The sequence below is a fragment of the Callospermophilus lateralis genome, chromosome 6, assembly GCF_048772815.1.
Source record: "Callospermophilus lateralis isolate mCalLat2 chromosome 6, mCalLat2.hap1, whole genome shotgun sequence".
NCBI classification, from domain to species: domain Eukaryota; kingdom Metazoa; phylum Chordata; class Mammalia; order Rodentia; family Sciuridae; genus Callospermophilus; species Callospermophilus lateralis.
The window spans coordinates 142358368-142376961 of NC_135310.1; the positions used below are offsets into that span (position 1 = coordinate 142358368).

At 48.1% G+C, this 18594-nt stretch overlaps 1 protein-coding gene across 2 annotated transcripts in view; it reads left to right on the plus strand.

Moving 5' to 3' along the window:
- The window catches only part of Cdyl (chromodomain Y like), a 219803-nt gene extending 201625 nt beyond the window's left edge, over window positions 1–18178 (plus strand). For both annotated transcript variants that reach the window (XM_076859150.1, XM_076859149.1), the window contains exons 3-7: window positions 1126–1382; window positions 2762–2934; window positions 8401–8611; window positions 15464–15607; window positions 16547–18178. In XM_076859150.1, the coding sequence (XP_076715265.1) occupies window positions 1126–1382; window positions 2762–2934; window positions 8401–8611; window positions 15464–15607; window positions 16547–16705 (944 nt within the window). In that variant the 3' untranslated portion in view covers window positions 16706–18178. The remainder of the gene's footprint in view (window positions 1–1125; window positions 1383–2761; window positions 2935–8400; window positions 8612–15463; window positions 15608–16546) is intronic.
- Window positions 18179–18594: the final 416 nt, after the last annotated feature.

Below are 18594 nucleotides of genomic sequence, written 5' to 3' on the forward strand. Positions count from 1 at the left end.
AAAGCCAAGTTGTTTTATGGGGGAGATTATTTGACTTCTGTAAAATGACCATTTATTAGTCTTTTGGTGGCAATAGCTTACTTTCTTTTCCTGTGGAAGAAATATTTCTGATTCTTAGTTTTTTGATTTTTCCTTCAGAAAACTTGTACCATTGCTAATTTTACTAATAAAATCTGATGTAGTTTTCATAATCTCTTTCCTTTTTTCCCCAAAGACTTACATTCATTACTATGCTAGATAATATTTGGAGAGTTAATATACATAGTAGAATAATTATTTGTTTTAATATTTAAATTTTTACTCTGACATCTTGGTAACTCCAGTAAACTATTAATTGAAACCCTTGGCTTTTATTATAATTCAGAGTGTTCGGAATTGGGGATGTGGCTTAGTGATAGGGCACGTACTTAGCTAGCATGACTGAGACCCTGGGTTTCATCCCTAACAAATAAATAAACAAATAAATAAAAGAAATGTTAAGTCCAGGAGACTCTCTTAAGGCTAATTGTTGATGGAGAAGCCGTGGCACATGGGAACATTGGTGGAATATTTTATGTGGTGGAAGAGAAGGAAGCTGGCTTCATTTACTTAAAAGGCTCTTTAAAAAGTACCACTGGGACCCTTTAAGGAAGACGTCCGTAGTTTCCAGTGCACCCGGGTAGAAGTGGTCAGAAATGGCAGCCATCACTCTGCCCTCCAGACCTGGGAAGTCGGGTGCCTGCATACACGTGTCTATACAGTCACATTCAGGAAATGGAGCTTGGCTGTATGGCAGATGGCCTTGACTCTGTTTTCTTTAATCGGTTTCCTTTCTCCTTGAGACTTGAGACTAGAACAGGTACTCTTCAAGCGACCCATTCTCTCTTAATTCTATTCTTCAAGATTCTCAGATTTTGTAGCTTTCTTTCAGTAAGTATCTCTCCATCTTTTATCTTTTAGGCCAGATAAGTAAGTGGGTGGTTTCCTTGTTTGAAGGAACAAATACCTTAAAAGCCAACTTTCTGAAGGTCTTGATTTTTGTGTAGTCCTGGGCTGGCAGAATGTCGTGATCCAGCTCGGAGGTGACAGTGGGAGCGAGCTGGTGGTAGGACATCACAGACCACTGTGATTTCACGCTCTTGGCAGGTTCCTCTCCGTTCATGGACGCGCTAACAGCCAATGGGACAACCAACATACAGACGTCTGTTACAGGAGTGACGGCTGGGAAAAGGAAATTTATTGACGACAGAAGAGACCAGCCTTTTGACAAGCGGTTGCGTTTCAGTGTGAGGCAAACAGAGAGTGCCTACAGATACAGAGATATTGTCGTCCGGAAGCAGGATGGCTTCACCCACATCTTGTTATCCACAAAATCATCAGAGAATAACTCACTCAATCCAGAGGTGAGATGCTCCTTGGGCTGATTTGTGCTTCATGCTTCTCCACGCCCCCATTTTCCCGGCCTGCTTTGCTGAGTTGATGCTCTTCTCTGTGCTCTTTCTGACCTCCTTCTGGGCCATCTCACGATGCCCACCAGAAGGTAGGAAGCAGAGGTGACTTTGACAGCTTTGCTCCTCCTCATGCTTCTGGCTGTAGTGACATGGGGACAGTGGGCCTGTGCCGAGTGTCCACTCAGTTCTCTTGGGTGTGTGAGCTCTGTGCAAACCGTGGCTGCAAACAGGGAGATAGTAGCTACACCCCTGTCTTCGCTCCTCTTTGAGCTCAGGAGCTCTTTATCTGCAGGACATGGGGGACACGGGAGCCCACACAGCCTCCCCGAAGTCACAAGGGAAGTGTTTGTGTGTGTGCTTTGCCTGAGATGTCATCAGACTCTTAACAGGTTCTTTGTTGTTCAAACAAGATTAAAATGCCCTGGGTCCCAGGCTGGGGGTGGCGGGCGGCATCCTAGCATACAGATACTCTTCAGCATAGCCCAACACAACGGCCACCCGTTCATTGTTGGTAGTACCTAGAAAGTCAGCCTCCAAAGACCCAGGAGGCTGGAGTCGAAGCTAATTCCACGGACTATCAGGACCAGAGTGTTGGGGCTCGCTCTGTACTGCACCAAAGTTTTACTTCTGGTGGTCGGTGGTTTTGTCCTTGTGAGAAGCTTGGGCAAGTTGTTTCCAAACAGAAAACCAGAGTACAGAAAGTTGTGTGTCTGGCCAGGGTCATTTAACAAGCCAGTCCAGGCCTCTCTGTACGGTTTTAGACAGCAGAGTCCCCTCGCTGGTTATTTTTAAATGCTTCAGAGAGATCCTTTTAAATGAGTTTCTGCCCTTCTGAAATTCCCTCCCGTGCTGAGTGCTTGTACTTAATGCGCTGCTGCACCGAACCGTTGAGGTCTCGGTCCCAAGCGTGTGGGTTGGTAGGCTGATGTGAAAGAGCAACCAAGAAACAGAACTGAACTTGTTCCTTTGAACTGGTTGAATATGCCACCTGCTGTCCAAACTGTAGAAATACCCATTGGGTACCCTGTGTGACTTGCCTTATCTACTGACAGCCGCAGTGGCCACAGAATGGGAAGGTGATACAAATTACCTGTCTTAAATACCTGTGCCCTATTTCTAATGCCTTATATAGTCATATTTATTCTCCACCCCCAGCATCCCAGTCTGCAGTTATAGAAAATAAGAAATGTGTGAATTATTTAGTCTTGGTGGATGTAACAGACTCCATCAGGCGGGAATGCGCCTTCCTTGCCTAGATTATTTGATAATAAAATGCTGTGGGATTCTGTACCCAAATGCTCTTTACCACTTGAACTTATGGTGACTTTCAGGTAATGAGAGAAGTCCAGAGTGCTTTGAACACGGCCGCTGCGGACGACAGCAAGCTGGTGCTGCTCAGCGCAGTGGGCAGCGTCTTCTGTTGCGGTCTTGACTTTATTTATTTTATACGGCGTCTCACAGACGACAGGAAGAGAGAAAGCACTAAAATGGCGGAAGCGATCAGGTATGCAGAAATGGTGTGTGGTGAATGTTGGCTGGGTGTTCTGTGCTCAGTGTTCAGTCTCTGCGGGAGCAACCCAGACAGGCTTCTCACCTCTGGGGGGCACAGCAGCAGAATGAATGAGTCACCTGCCTCTTCTGTGGGCCTGGCAAAAATTCCTGCTCGCCTTGGGCTGGTAACCAGTTTCCAGGCTGGCTCCTTCCCAGAGCACCCGGGAAGGCTCCAGTGACCAGAGGACTCTGCAGGATCCTGGGTCGGCAGGCTTTCCGTTATTTGTTGTCCCATGAATAAAGAGTCGTTCTCTGGGTTCCAGATAATGACTTGCTAGTTTGCCAGACCCCACCATCCCTTGGTGGCCTTTGTGACAGGCTGGCTCCTCGGTGCGGCATGGGAGCTGCTCTGCTAGTGCAGACCCCGCTCGCTGCGGCTTGTTCCAGCTGCACAGAGACTGGATCACAGGAGAGAGGAAGACTCCCCTTTCTCACTCCGCCCCACTCTTCACTTGTATGTCTTCCACTAAACAATTTCTTTTTTATTTCGTAGGATTTATTTTTTTTTAATTGACAAGTAAAGATGGCAAATACTTATGGTGTACAGCATAGTGGGTGTTTTTTTTTTTATGTTCGCTTTTTTAATGAATTTTTTATTAGAGCTTTATAGTTATACATAGTAATTGGGTTCCTTCTAACAAATTCGTACATGCATAGAAATCAATTGAAGTTCAAGAGCCCCCCTTCTCTCCCTTTTCCCTCCCCTCTCCGATTCTCCTTCCTCTACTCCACAGGACTTTATTTTGCTTGCGTATTAATTTATATTTGGTCCTTTATATCATCCTTCTCTCTTCCTTTTCATTATTTTACTTTAGCATCCACATATGAGAGAAAACATTCAATCTTTTAAGTTTCTGAATTTGGCTAATTTCATTTAGCATGATATTCTCCATTTCCATTTAGTCACTGATGCCATAATTTCATTCTTTTTTACAGCATAATGTTTTGTTATGTGTCTGCATTGTCTCATGTACCCATTTTTGTGGTGAGAGCATGAAATCTACTTTCTTGCAGTTTTCAGGCATACAGTACAGTGTTGTTAACTATAGTTACCATGATGTACAGTCGTTTTCTTGATTTCAGCATTTTTAATTGTGTTTTTTATATACACACACATAATGCAGATTTGTTGTAGTTCTGTTAAATAAATGGATTACACCATGTGCTGCTTTTTGCAGCTCGATTTTCTCCTTTCTAACTGTAGGACTTTGAGCTATTTCTACTTCCTCTATGGTTGGATTTTTCACTACTGTATCATAACAGTACGAAAAACTCCCCCTAGAATCACCAATTCTGCTGTAAGCACATCCTCTCGTTTATAATACTAAGCAATGTGTGTAATTGAAAGTATCTAATTTTTCAGAGGTGAATTATATGAAATGAATGAGACCAGTCACCAACCAGGGAGGCTCGTATCTCTAGCCTAAAAGGATATATCCCTATGTGACCCCCTAAGGGGTTTTGCCTTTTTAATTTATAAAAGGATAAGAGATGCAGACTTGCAGAAGGGCAATAAAGTGGATTGGATCTCTTCCAAAGCTCCAGATACTCACAGAGTTGAAGCTAAGATTTTTATAATTACTGAGCTTTGACAGGCTGAGGCTCTGAGCACTCCTTTGTGGCAGTGGGCTTTCTGGTCCCCTAAACCATTCAGTTTTTGTGGGTCTGGGTATCTCTCTGTAACAGATCCCCAAGGGGCTTTTCATGGGCACTACCCACTCAGCCCACCAGAGATTCCTGGAATCCCAGGCCTCCTAGTTACGGGGTATTATCTTGGCCTTTCATGATATAGTTAATAATTTTCTGACCAATATACGTATACACCTGCATTTAGGAGGTTATTTGTTCCTTAATCTTTTGTACTTTGCCATCTTCAGGCTATCATGATAGTTTTTTGTTTGTTTTCAGAAATAGCTTGAAATTTTATAATGTAAGTATTATTTCTGGTCTCCTAAATGATTTCAGATTTATGGTGTAGTACTAGATTATTTAATTTGAATTAAACTTCTTGATTGATGTGCACGATTCTCCCGACAGAGCCCCAGAACCCTCACTACCAGCACACCCCGCCAGGGTGAATTGCATGAATTAAAGACTCCTTGTGCCTCCCATGATGGCTATTTTCTGCGAGATCACACTGAATTCACCCTTAGTACTGTGCTTTTGGGTGGCTCTGCTGCAGTGAGAAAATGAGGTTTGTCCTCCAGTGCCTTTGGAGCCACAGGGACACTCTCCCATGTGGCGCTGCCCTGAGTGCCACTGAGTCTCTGCCATTCAGCCCACTGCTCCCTCCAGTGTGGCATTGCCCTTGGCAGAGGCCACAGCTTGTGACCTTGGGGCTTGTACAACAAAGAAAAGACAGGTCCAGACAGATTTAGAGATCTCGTTTCTTGGACTCCTAGATGACTTTCAGTGTTGAATTTCATGAGCCCCCCACTCCCATTTCTGCTCCCAACCGCCCCCACTCCTTTCTGCTCTCCTTGCTCCCCACAAAACTGAATTGGTGTTCTGCGAAAGCCAAATCCTACTTCCAGGAAACCCGCTTGGTTTTACTCTAAGTGAATACATTTTTGACCGTGCCAATTTTTCTTAATATACTCTGGCAGGATCAGAAAAACAATTAGTTACACCACATTCACTTAACCTTTCTCTTGCTCATTTGCATTTAAATTAATTTTTATATGTGCAAAATTGGCTTATACACATAAACTCTTACTGTGTATATATACATACGTATATGTGTGTATATGTGTGTGTGCGTGTGTGTGTGTGTATATATATATAATAATAATAATATATATATATATATATATATCGTTGTTGTTTCTATGTGTCTTATCTCAAATTTCTTAAAACTTTGAAAGGACCTCATCATAGCAATGCCAAAAGAAGAAGATTGGACTAAACATTAGATTGCCAGGTAGCTAATTCCATTATTGGAATTGTGGTGACAACCAGTTTGCAGACTCATTGTCATAAAGTGTCCAGCTCTTTAGTGATAAACACAGATTTATGTCATTCGGCTTTTGAAGTCGGCAGGAACAGTAGCTTCCTTTCAGGAAGCTACTGGTGGGTAAGGAAGGAGCTTCCTCTCTCCAGGAGCTAGGTGTCTTGCCCCACCAAGGAGGGAGCCCAAGGGGAGGGGCTCTGTCCCCAGATTAGAGGACGGGAGAGGGGACAAAGGAGGGGCAGAGCACCGACCTTGACCTCTTCCCATTCAGTCCTTCCAGTTTCAGGAACTTTATGAACAGCTCAGCTGAGAAATAGCAGGGACTAGCCATTGAAACCCTCTTGGCCTCTTTTCCCCAAACGATTCCTGGTCTCTTCCCTTAGGTGAATATCTAGCTTTTTGATGTTTATACATTGGTAAGTGTGCTTGATCTCTTTTCCTTCCCTTCCGTCCCCAGCATAGCCTTTAACTCAGTTACATGTTGCATTTCACACACTTGTGTGTTTTGTCTTTAGTTTTGAATGTACTTGCTTTACACTCAGCACAACGTTGTTCTCCTTTGATGCAGGCTGCTGAGTTCCTGTCCAGGCCTGAGGGCCGTCCCCCCTCCCTACCCCTGGGGAGTTGTGGTCACCAGGCTGAGTTCTCAGCAGCCCTGAGAAGTTTCTGTTAGACACAGCATTTCTAGAAGGGTTTTGTTGACAACACAATTTTCTGTGCAGACCATGTTTTTTTCTGGCATTGTGGAGCTCACATATCAAAGTGGCCAGTTTCCTCCGAGAAGAGAAAATCTTTGCTCTAGAGTGTGCTGGTGAATTCAGTCCCCTCCTAAAAAGAGCCTTCGGTTTCAGTTGAATTTGTTATTGCAGGCAAAAATCAAAATAAAATTTCAGTTGCAAAAAATTCAGCAGGTTGCTAAAATCCCAGTTCTGATTTTTCTTCATCTCCTTAGAAGCCGAGTTTTTGAAGTAATTAGTTCCTCTTACCGTTTCTCTACGGAATCATTTTATTATCACCCTGGTTTTATGGTCCTTTTCATGTCACTGCCAATCCTGGTGGTTCCCAAATGTCAGCACTGGGGCATGTTATACTCCACCTGAGCCTGTATATGGAGCTGCTCCAGGCATTGAAGGAGACATATTTTGGGAGCATCTGCTCCATATCATGGGGGCAAGTCAGCAGCTCTTTCCAAGGGGCACCAGTAACTGAGGGTAGAAATGTCTTTCCATCTCGTGTCATTGACCCAAAAGCCTCAAACAGCAGCACAATTGAAGTAGCTTCTTGTAGACTCTCCAGGCTAATTTCAAGAGCCTGGCTAAGAGGTTTCCTGACCCTCTTTGTATCAGTAGACCCCATGTGATCTTGGTAACAATGCCTCAGGTCTTCTCACTTAGCAAGTCTTAGCAAGCTCATTCATTTGAATGAATGGATTCTTGCTCAATGCAAAGATCCCACAAACCTTGGGGGTCTTGCAGTGACTAGAGCTTAACAAGCTCCTTGGCTCTGTAACCACTCCTTGCCTTGGTCTCCACACGTACTCCTGCACATGCCCACCCTCCTCGCCTCCCCATCCTGCCCCCTCCAAAAAAATACCACTCATCCTGCCAGTATTGGGGGTGGGAGCTGTTCGTGCATGCCGAGTATGATTTTCAGAAATCTGAACAGATTGCTCCAGCTTTTTAAATTGCTGAATTATAGAGCGCATCAGATGGCTATTTTCAGTTCTAACAAGGGTTCAGGTTTAGAATCCATCCAGTGTGAAAGCTCTCTTTATTGTGCATTTCCAATCTAGAACTTGAACTGCCTTAAAGGGATTATCTTGAATTCGTTTTGGTGTGTGTTTACCCTTTTCTCCACTGTGTTAAGTCATAATAAGAAACAACTTCTCAGCATAGCCTCTGGGATTGGGAGGAACGTGCTCATTCCCAATATGGTCTGACTCCGTTTCCCCAAATTGAAAAGCAGCTTACTTTTCCATCCAGATCCTGAAGCAGTGTCGACTCTCTAATAAAATCTGCCAGCTCTGCGGCCGCCATCCCACTCCTGGTCTTGCTCTCCTTGAGTTGCTGCCAAGTGGAGTCTGCTAAAGGGTCAGCAGGGGGTGTGGCCGTGTGCCTGCTGGACCTGTGGTTCTTGTTTTCTGGTCTGGTGTCTGAGCCATCCTGCTTCCACACACCCCAGGTCACTCACTCAGTCTAGTTCAGTCCAAGTTCAGGACGAATCTGTTGTTCCCAGTTGACTAAGGAGCTGCCCCCTGGGTTGTGTCCTGGCTCTTGTTAAGCCTTTAGGACACGCAGTAAATAAATCCGCAGTTCGAAACTTCTGGGAGAGGGCCTTCAACAAATCTCAGCTTATAATGATTTCCACAGAGTTTACATCTTGGTAAAAACTGAGTTCCATAATAGATTTTTTTTCATCTGCTCAAATATGCAATGTTTTGAGTAATTCCCCATTTATTTTTCATTTTAGAAACTTCGTGAATACTTTCATTCAGTTTAAGAAGCCTATTATTGTAGCAGTAAATGGCCCTGCCATTGGACTAGGAGCATCCATATTGCCTCTTTGTGATGTGGTTTGGGCTAACGAAAAGGCTTGGTTTCAAACACCCTATACTACCTTCGGACAGAGTCCAGATGGCTGTTCTACCGTTATGTTTCCCAAGATTATGGGAGGAGCATCTGTGAGTACCTTTAAAAAAAAAAAAAAAAAAAAAGATCATTCTAGAAAATGTCCTGAAGAAATTTAGTGTGGTTGTTGTTTTTCTCAAAATACAGTGTGTCATTCTGTGGGAACTATCCATCAAATACACTTGTAATGGAGATTTTGGTTCATGGGACATTATGATGCTATTTTGCATCCTTCTCTAGAGAAGGACCCCATTCATACAGAAGCCTTCAACTTTGCATAACCAACACTGATAATTCCCCAGGTGTAAGCCAGACAACAGAGTTTACAATTGAAAACTTCTTTACCTAAAAACCCAAAACCTTGCACTTGTCAGGAAAGCAATGGGCGAGCATAGTTGCAAAGGATAAAAGAGGGGGTTTCCCACGTGATCTTAGTTTGATTTTTTAACTGTGTGAACAAACCCACCATAGCGTGTGTTTGCTAGGTTTTGATTCCTTGCACAGAAACACAGTGACACACGTACCTCCTTCCTTGGTCCTTGAATTAGGGCAGGGGCAGTGCCACTGGTGTGCCTCCCCAGAAGCTGACAAGTTGGAGGCGACCAGTGGGCACCTGTTGAGAGACAGGGAGGACATGGGACTGCAGCTCTGCCATACCCGGGGGCTCTGGAGCCCATGTGGTCTGGACAGGGTGGCTCTGCAGCTGAGGGAGTCCCCACAGAGGCCAGTGGCTGCCGGCTGGTGGCATCGCCCGCAGCAGAGGCAAGACCTCCCTTTGGGGGTCACAGTGGCACATCTCCATCCAACACAGTCCAGCCCACTGCTGCCGGGATCCCCCTCTTCCCAGGGCAGTCCTGGAGGACGAGGTCAGACGGTCATAACTGTCCAGGATTATCCAACTGAGTGAGTGGGAGCCTGAGGGAGGAAAAGGACATTTGCACCCTCTCGTTATGGGCTGTGAGAAGAAGAGCTTTTCAGAGGAGAGACTGGTGGTCGGAACCCACCAGCCAGGCCTGTGGACCTCAGGGCACCAGGCGTGACACCTGCGATGCACAGCTTCCATCACAGCACTCCTGCCAAAGTGCACTGCTCAGTCTGGTCACCAGGAAAACCCGACAGACCCGGGCCGCGGGGCAGTCTGCAGTAGAGACACTGAGCCTTCTGGACCGTTGTACCCAGGAGGACAGGGGATGTGACAGCTCAAAGCAGTCCTGGGATCCCAGGTCAGAAAAAGGGTTTGAGTGGGGAAACTGGCCAGAGTGGTGCAGGTGAGTCGTGTGATGTCAGTGGTGACGCCCTGGGTTTGCTCCTCCCGACAGGTAGGTACCTGTTCATGTAGGGAGGCCTGGGCCAGCTAATGGGAACTCCTGCACGTTTTGATAATGTTTCCATAGGCCTAAATGTGTTCCAAAGTAGAATACTCCCCCACCCCACCCCACCCCCTGAAAACCCCCGCGAGGAGAAGGAATCTCCTCCTCAGAACAGATTTATGGTGTAGTACTAGATTATTTAATTTGAATTAAACGCTGCCACTCGGGTCTTGGCCATCCTGCTTCTCAGCTAGATGTGCCCTTACCACATTCTGCTGGTACCATTCCTAACGGGCCCAGGCCTGTCACCTTGCACTGCTCAAGCCAGAGTGGTACCACTGGGCAGAGCAGGACCTAGAGTGTCCTGTTTCACCTTTGCCCGGGCCGTGCATCCTTCCAGCTGGGGACACGACCTGTAGCAGGTGTTGGTGCGCTGTATGCACCACGAGTCAGAAAACAGTCCTGTGCCCAGGGAACACACTGCCACCTTGGTGCTCTGCCTGCTCCTGGTCCGCGGACCCTCCATCAGGCCACAGCTTCTGTAGATGCTGTGTGTGGCTCAGCCAGACAGCCCTGTGGTCCTGGCCCCCTCCGGTAAGTCCCTCACCACTAGGAGGGTCTTCTGTTCGGGCATAGTGCTCTGTGGCACCCTCTGCTGGTGGACTAGACCCTCCCTAAGCCTCAGACCTCAGGGCCTGCTATTACCAGGCAGCACTGGGGGCAGGGGTGGGACATTCCCATTGGCACCACCAGGTGCCAACTGGGTGCGCTTCTAAGAACAGTGCTGTGCAGGCTGACTTGGAGGCAGCAGTAGCTGAAATCACCTTGGCATTCAGGGTCCATGCTGTGGAAACCATCCCTCGCTCAGTTCACAGGGCTGTCGGGTCCTCACGGGGATGGCTGCAGTCAGGACAACAGCCCAGCCAGCCACCCAGGCCACCACCCCTGCTGTGGATCTCCTGCTGCTGCTCCAGACGGGTGCCCAGGTGCACCCCCACTTGGTAGCGTTTCCGCCCATCGCAGTTCTTTATGTCCACAGCCCTGTACGGCATCAGTCAAGTTGATGTTCCCCTTTGGGCTTGCATACCCACACACTGACTACGCACAGTCACAGGGAGTCCCCCGGTGGCCACAGGTATGGGCTAAGGCAGGACTCCTGTGCAGCAAACGTGGGAGCCTGCGCCTGCCACTGGCCCTGCCTGGCCTCACACCTGTGGGTCTGGTGTGACTCAGCTTCTGGTGGACGTTTCTGACATGTGTTTGTTTGGTGCCCCGTGGCCACACACTCCAACAAGTCCCAGCCAGCACAGCAGGCACATCCTTCCCTTCTGAGGCTAGCTCCGCCTTGCTCCAGGTCGTGGAGAACTATCCTGTGGTCCTCCCCCTGGCTCTTCCACGTGATGTCCAATCCCACCCCCTCCACTGTCAGCCACAGCTGCCCTGGCCCTCCTGCTCTGCTCAGAGTGAGTCCCCATTCAGAACCATCCAGGAGTGAGGTCACCCCATTGACCCCTCCTGTCAGGCCCTGGGCCATATGCCCTCAGAATGAGACCCACAAGTCTTCCACTGCCCCCACGGGTACCTTGTGGCTGGCCCTACGATTACTCTCAGGGAGGAGACAAGTTACAGGCCTGACACCTGAGAGAGGATGGGACAGGTCTTAGGGGTCTCAGTTTGTGGAGGATGGGACAGGTCTCAGTATTGTCTTGAGAGTGAACCCACATTGCCTTCAAGCAGGGCAGTGTGCTGTTAGTGGGGACAGTTGGACCATTCTGTGGACACATAGGGTCAGAGGAGTCTGAAGTTCAGGGCTTGAAGGCATCCACCCAGAGGCCCCATGCCACGTTCTGTGGTTCCCTAACAGACCTACCTTAGGCGGGAACGTTGAAGGTCCCTGTGTGGGCACCATCTGTACTCTGCCTGCCCAGCAGTGGGCCTCCTTGCCAGCCAATAGGAAGCCATCCAGCCCCCGAGTCCCTCCCCCCGCGTTCATTCTATTCCCACCTGCCACAAGTTCACTTCTCTGGAAGCCGAGGTGGAGTTTGCAAGTGGGATTTGGTGAGTTTGGTGTCATCGTCGGTGGAAGGGCAGGAGGAAGCAGGGTTGGGCAGAGGGCAAAGCTGGGTGCAGCCCTGGCAAAGCCTTGTCCAGCCCCCGAAGCCCTGGAGCCTACATGGCCTCATGGTTACTCCACACTTGGCTACAATAGCAGCCCCAGGAAGGGCCAGTCCACGGGTGAGGCCATCTGGAAGCTCTCAGTTGCCTGCTGACCTTCTCCCAGCAGCTGGGCAGCCAGCATTTCCCAGGCTGGGGGCGTATTTTTGTCCACCCCAGGGAGGGCTCCATGCTTCCCACATGAAAGCTTGGGTCACCTGTGTTGTCCGTCTTGTCCGCATCACCAGGCTGCACCTACCTGCCGCTGCCTGGCTCCAGGTTCAAGTCATCACTACAGTTTCTTTGAGTGAGTTCTCTCTGTGGATAGGTGGTTTCATGATAATCCTGGCGTAGAGAATCCTTATCAACAATAACCTCATGCGAATAAGCTCATTTTGGGTCTCTCTATAGAGATTGAAGTCTGAGGATTCTGTTCTCTCCTGTTGTAGGACCTGAGAATATTTGTGAGGTGCAGGTGCACGGGCAGATCTGGGGGAAACAGGCAAACTTGGACATCAGGCACCTTTTGGGCAAAGGCATTTTGGAAGTGGAGCCCTTGAGCCACGTGCTGCTTGGCGATGGGGGTCTTGGTATTCACTGCTTGGCAGGATTTGTAGATGGCTTGAATTTGGCCAAATCGTATACAAATCTGGGTCAGTTGTCTTCCCCACTGGACAGGTCTTGACAAATAGATAACATTTGGTTCCCCTAGAATGTACCTGGGGCAACTTTGCTCACCCCAGGGCATGGGGCAATGTCTGTCTGGAAGTGTTGTCTTGGTTGTCCCAACTGAGGAGATGCTGGCTGGTAGAGGCCAGGAGAGCTGCCCAGCCTCCTCCAACACACACAGCAGCCCCCACACCAAAGTTAATACCATCCCCGACTGACTCCAGAGCCCAGAGAGAAGCTGCTCTGAGCAAGAGGGAGGGTCCTACACTTCACACCTGCAGATCCATCGCATTTCAGGCAGAGATTTGAGCCTCTACAAACAGTAAATAAGTGGTGTTGAGGGGCGCTTATTGGGGTAGCTCTTGTTGGAATGATGCCCTTCCTTTTTTGAACTTTGGGTGTATCTGAGGCAAGACTGAAGATACACAGGGGTCACGTGATCATGAAGCAAACTGGGAGCCTTCCGTCCACCGCTGGGGAGATGACGCTTAGCCGCAGGTGCAGCCACACCATGGCAGTCAGCTCAGGAGGCCATTCTATGGGTCACCCTCCTTGTCCCCAGGAGACATTCACGGGGTGCCTACGAAACTCCAGACACTCTGCAAGGTCACAGACCAGCCTGTGACCCTCCACCCCACCCCCAGGAGCCGACATGCTTGGGGAAGTTGTGGACTTTGTGACTGACGCAGAGTCTCGGCTGAGGAGAGCACAAAGAAGGACCCGGCCCACAAACAGGCCCCGCTTGTGAGCATGGACCACTGAGTCTTCACAGGGCGTTTGGCTGGAGAAGTGCCCAGTCAATGGCCATGTCCTTCCCTGAGTTCACCAACAAGAGCTGCCCTCCTGGGGCATTTAGAGACGGCGGCCCCAGGAGTAAGTGGCAGAAGAGCAGCCACTTGTAAGAAGAGCTGCTCTTGTAGCTCGAAACCCAGACCCTCCGCCCCCGCCAAGCCCTCCCTGTGCCTCTTCGTGTCCTTTTGGCCGAGGCCTGTGTTTCACCTTCCTCCAGCATTCCTCCTCAGGTCCGGGTCCCACACGATGACTTGTAGACATTTGGACAGTTCTGACCACATGAGTTGTTTCTGTGGGTCATCTCCCAGGGTCTCGTGTCCAGTCCACAGCTAGTGAATTTCCCAGAGACCACATCTTTGCAAGTCTGTTATTTGGGTAGAAGTTTAAAATTCCCGTTTTACGACTACTGAAAATGGGGTGGGGGGGTAGTGGGTGCCCTGATGCAGATGGAGTCTATTAATCCTGCACATCTGACAAGGACCATTTTTTCTTAATGGTTGCTTGGTGGTTTTAATGAGGAAGTGAACCGTTGCCTATGTGAAGCCACCAGGGTCCGCCCCAACGTTGAAACTCTTGGGTAAATTCAGAAATGCCCTTGGATGTCCGGCACATCCAGCCGTCCCGACTAGAGAAAGCTAGGGTTAGGGAAGGACTTTCCACGGGCGCAGTGCAGAGCCGGTGGGCTCAGAGGAAGACAGACCCCGGGGCAGTGTGCTTGCAGGAGGGGAGGGCAGTTCTGACTGGCGGGCCCAGGTCCAGAGAACCAGGAAAAGGGGACCGGGGAAGGCAGCCTGGGAGGGATGGAGGAGAATCCTCCCGGCCAGGCGGTCCTGGGTGTGGGGGGCCCAGCTCAGGCTCTGGTTCAGGTGGGTCTTGTTGGAGAACATCGTCCTCCTTGACCAAGGGACTGAGTGGTGGTGTTGTCTTCACTGTACACTGAGACAAGATCCAGGAAAGCAACAGTCAGTCACCCTGGGGCGCATCACCGAGCTTGCCACAGGGCCCGTCCCGGCTTCCTTCCTCGCTGCCCTGGGGTCTGCCCTGAGAAAAGCCGTCCCCACAGGCAGCAGTGGGGTCGTGTCACCTTAGGGAGCTGTTCACTGAGCAGACTCCACACACTCAGCCTTGTCCCGAGACTGGGCCGTAGAGCAGGCTGCACTTTGGGAGATGCTGAGGGCCTGGCAGACTATCTCCCCGACTCTTCTGCCCCTCTGCTGAAGGGCAGAGCAGCCACACACTGGCTGTGCCACGGGGGGACACACTCAGTGACTGTAGGCCTTCCTGAGATGACTTTGCTCGTGGTCAGGTCTTCTTCCCAGCCGGGCAAGGGGTCATCTCAGGATGGCCACGGGCAGGCAGCTGTCACGTTAGGCCACTCCAAAGCCCGTCAGGTGCGCCCTTCCTTTCTTGCCTCTCACAGTGTGAGCCGATCCACACACAGTCTCCAGGCACCTGAAAAGTGACCCGGGGTCCAGGACAAAATCAGTGTCAATTATACACGTGGGTTTTTTTTTAAACAAAAGCAGATGTTAGCTTTGTCCAGCGGGTCTCACGGTAGCCCTCTTAAACAGGGTCCTGCCTGGATCATTTCACATTTTAACATCCAGGTGAGAGTGTGGCCTTCAAAGCTTCAACCCCCAGCACACTGCCACCAAAACATTGGCTCTGTGTCTGGAGAGGAGGCCACCACGTTGGCCTCGTCCTGGCTCAGGTCCTGGGTTCTGATTCACCTAGCCTTACTCAGGGCTCACTTCCCCAGGATTGGTCTTGGGGACTCTGCGGTGACCCCGCTCTCCCAGTAGGCCCCACTCATGGTGCCCTCACACGGGGTTTATTCTTGGTGGCCGCTGGAGGATACGGCAGAGTCCAGCGTTTTTCAACCTCCATCTCAGTTTGGATTTTGAGGGGTGGGTTCTGGGGATGGGTCTTCCCTGCTGCCTTCTCCCAAGTGTCACACCCCGTCAACGCTTCTTGTTTCAGGCAAATGAAATGTTGCTCAGTGGGCGGAAGCTGACTGCACAGGAGGCTTGTGGCAAAGGCTTGGTCTCCCAGGTGTTTTGGCCGGGGACCTTCACCCAGGAAGTCATGGTTCGGATCAAGGAACTGGCCTCGTGTAACCCAGTGGTACGTCCAGTTGATTCTTTCACCTGTTACTTTAGAGCTCACAGGTGACAGTATATCCTGAGTCCCCCACACCGCAGCACAGCCACCTTCAAGCCCAGTACTGACAGACCACAGTGGGTGCTGTCTCCCCAGACTTGTGCACCTGGCCCCCCTGTGAATATCCCCCCAAATTAAAGGAGTAGACTTCATTTTGAATTATAGTAATTTAAGGTGTCCACTGAATGTCTACCACAATCAGCACTGATACCGTTCTTTCCTGCTGGTGAAGCCCTTCATATAATCACACTTAGTGTCCCCCACACTTGGTGAGCCTATTTTTTTTGTTTGTTTAAACAAATTGCATTTAATACATTGTAGGATGAAATGCCATAACTCTCATCTAAACTTGCCCAGAATCTGAACAACCTTCATAATTAAAATTAAACTTTGTTTAGAAAATGCGCTCAACAGGTGTTCAACAGGTGTTCTCAAAGTATCAAGGGAGGGGACATCCAGTTCAGAAGTCCACACCTGCCTGTGACAGTAGTGCAGTAGAGTCTCCCTCCACATCCACCCCCCCCCCGTACCAAACTCCTTGCGTGCTCAAGTCCCCTATATAAAAACACCTTGGTATTTGCCTTCTATAAAGCCTAATGCACTGTAAATACTACTTTGGTAGGTGTTTTATATCTTTATTATTGAGACAAGAAAAGGTGTGTACATGTTCAATACAGACACTGATTTTTCCAAATATTTTCAGTGCCGTGTTGATGGAGTCCACAGATGTGGAACCCACAGGTTCAGAGGCCAGCTGTCCTGACGTGTGTGGGGGCCCTGGAGGTGGGCTGCTGGCTCTTGTAACAAGTAGTGGCTTGGGTTTGACGGTCTCCCCAGGTGGGGACGCAGGGCCAGTGCCCGCAGAGGTCAGCATGCTAACTTGCCCCCTGCTGCCCGCTGCAGGTGCTGGAGGAGTCCAAGGCCCTCGTGCGTTGTAACATGAAGATGGAGTTGGAGCAGGCCAACGAGAGGGAGTGTGAAGTGCTGAAGAAAATCTGGGGCTCGGCCCAGGGCATGGACTCCATGTTAAAGTACTTACAGAGGAAAATCGATGAGTTTTGATCGGCAGGCCGCGTGCCAGCAACACTGAAACTGGTCTGAGCAGGACATCGGCGGCTCCCAGTTGCCACGATCCATCCTCACAGCCTGAAACAAGTTTACCTGTAGCACACGTTAGAAGCAGGGCTGGGAACATCCAGGCTATTTATTATCGAGGAGTTTTTAAGTACTGTAACTTTCAAATAAATAACTACAAAGCTCCTTTGTGCAAACGTTATTATTTTATACTTATATACTCACAAGTATAAAAGTATAATGGGGAGCACTAGGCTGCTCGTGGACACTCTAACTTTTGTTTCCTTTGGCTAGTACTGTATAAAAAAAGAATTGTGTTGTATTCATTTGGGGTGATAGAAAGTCTGGAATAATGTTTATTTTCCTCATTTTTTTACAATTTTCCTTCTCGAACACAGAATCTAAAGGGGTATTAGCCAACCTCATCTCCCCCTCCCCCAATTAGAGATACAAAAGACCTGAGACGTTCCTTCGTCTCCAAGGGGAGAGGTACAGATACCTCAGAGATGGAAAATTCTAAATCAAAAGTAAGACTTACCTTTAAAGAAAAGTAGTTCCGCTGAAAGACATAAACATGCACTTAGGATTTATGCTGAAATGTCGATTGATTCTTCTTTCTTATTATGTCTAGTTCTTACCCAGTTAACATGAAGAAACCACTCTCTCCAAGAAAGCTTGTTTTACAGTATTAGTGAGTCACTGAATAGCCTCAGTATGAGTATCTAAGTTATGAGTTAGTCTTAGTGGGTTTTAAATAGTTCTTCTGACCCTTTGGGAAAATAACTACATAAGCACTTCTTGTTGCTGGGTGAGAAATACTCTGTTATATACAGTTTTTGGTTTTCTATCTGCAGATATGACTGAATTACACCAAAAAAAAAAAGTATTTTTATGTTTATAAAGTGTAATTTTAGGTTCACTTAGAATATATTTTATTTAATAAGTTAAAATTCTTTTGGCACACTATTAAATACAGAAACTCCTTTCCAAACAAAAAAGAACTACCTTATATTCAACATTTAATGTTCTTGGTCTCTGCTTTTATGTCTCCACCACATCCTGAGTGCAGTTGAGTGTCCCAGAGAGCCCTGTGTGGACGGGGACGCGCATTCCTTTCAGGAGTGGGGACTGATTCCTGACGGCAGACGCCTGTTACTAGAAAGGCTTCTGGGCTTGCAATCATATTGAATGTATGAAGAATGAAATCAAATCAAAACCTTATTTTTGTACAGTTTTGAAGTTTATACTTAGAACTGACCCCCGCCCCGACCACGCGGAGAACTGTACAGTGTGTAAATCTGCCTTTACTTGGATTGATTGGTACAGTATTTTTGCATCTGTGGGACCTACTTTTTGTTCAGTAGTTTGAACTATATATAAACTGTACAATCTGTAAAGTTTTTATAGAATAAATATTCAGCTGTGAAAACTGGTTAAATAAAACTAATATTTCTTAACACATTTGAAATGTTTCTGTGATTCTTCACTTGCAAGGTTTCTCCCGAGATGTCTTCTCTGATCTTTTCTGTGAAATACACAAATGTACTAAAACATCTGTGCAGTATTTAGTGGGATGAATATACCTGTGTAACTCTCCACCAGGCAGGAAATAGGATACAACCAGTCAGATCCTTCCAAAGCCCTACCCCGCCCCAGCCAGGGACCACTGCCTGCTTCTCTATCCAAGAAAATATTCTTAAAATACGTTGCTTAGGTCTGTCAACTTGATACATTTATGTCATATCAGACATAAGTTCTATGATTTTCCTCTGACTTATTCTGTACCCACACCTGCAGTGTAGGTGTTTTCGTTCCTGTCTTAGAAGAAGGAAGCTTCCCTTTTTAACATTTGACCCGAGTCACAAAGGTCAGGGATA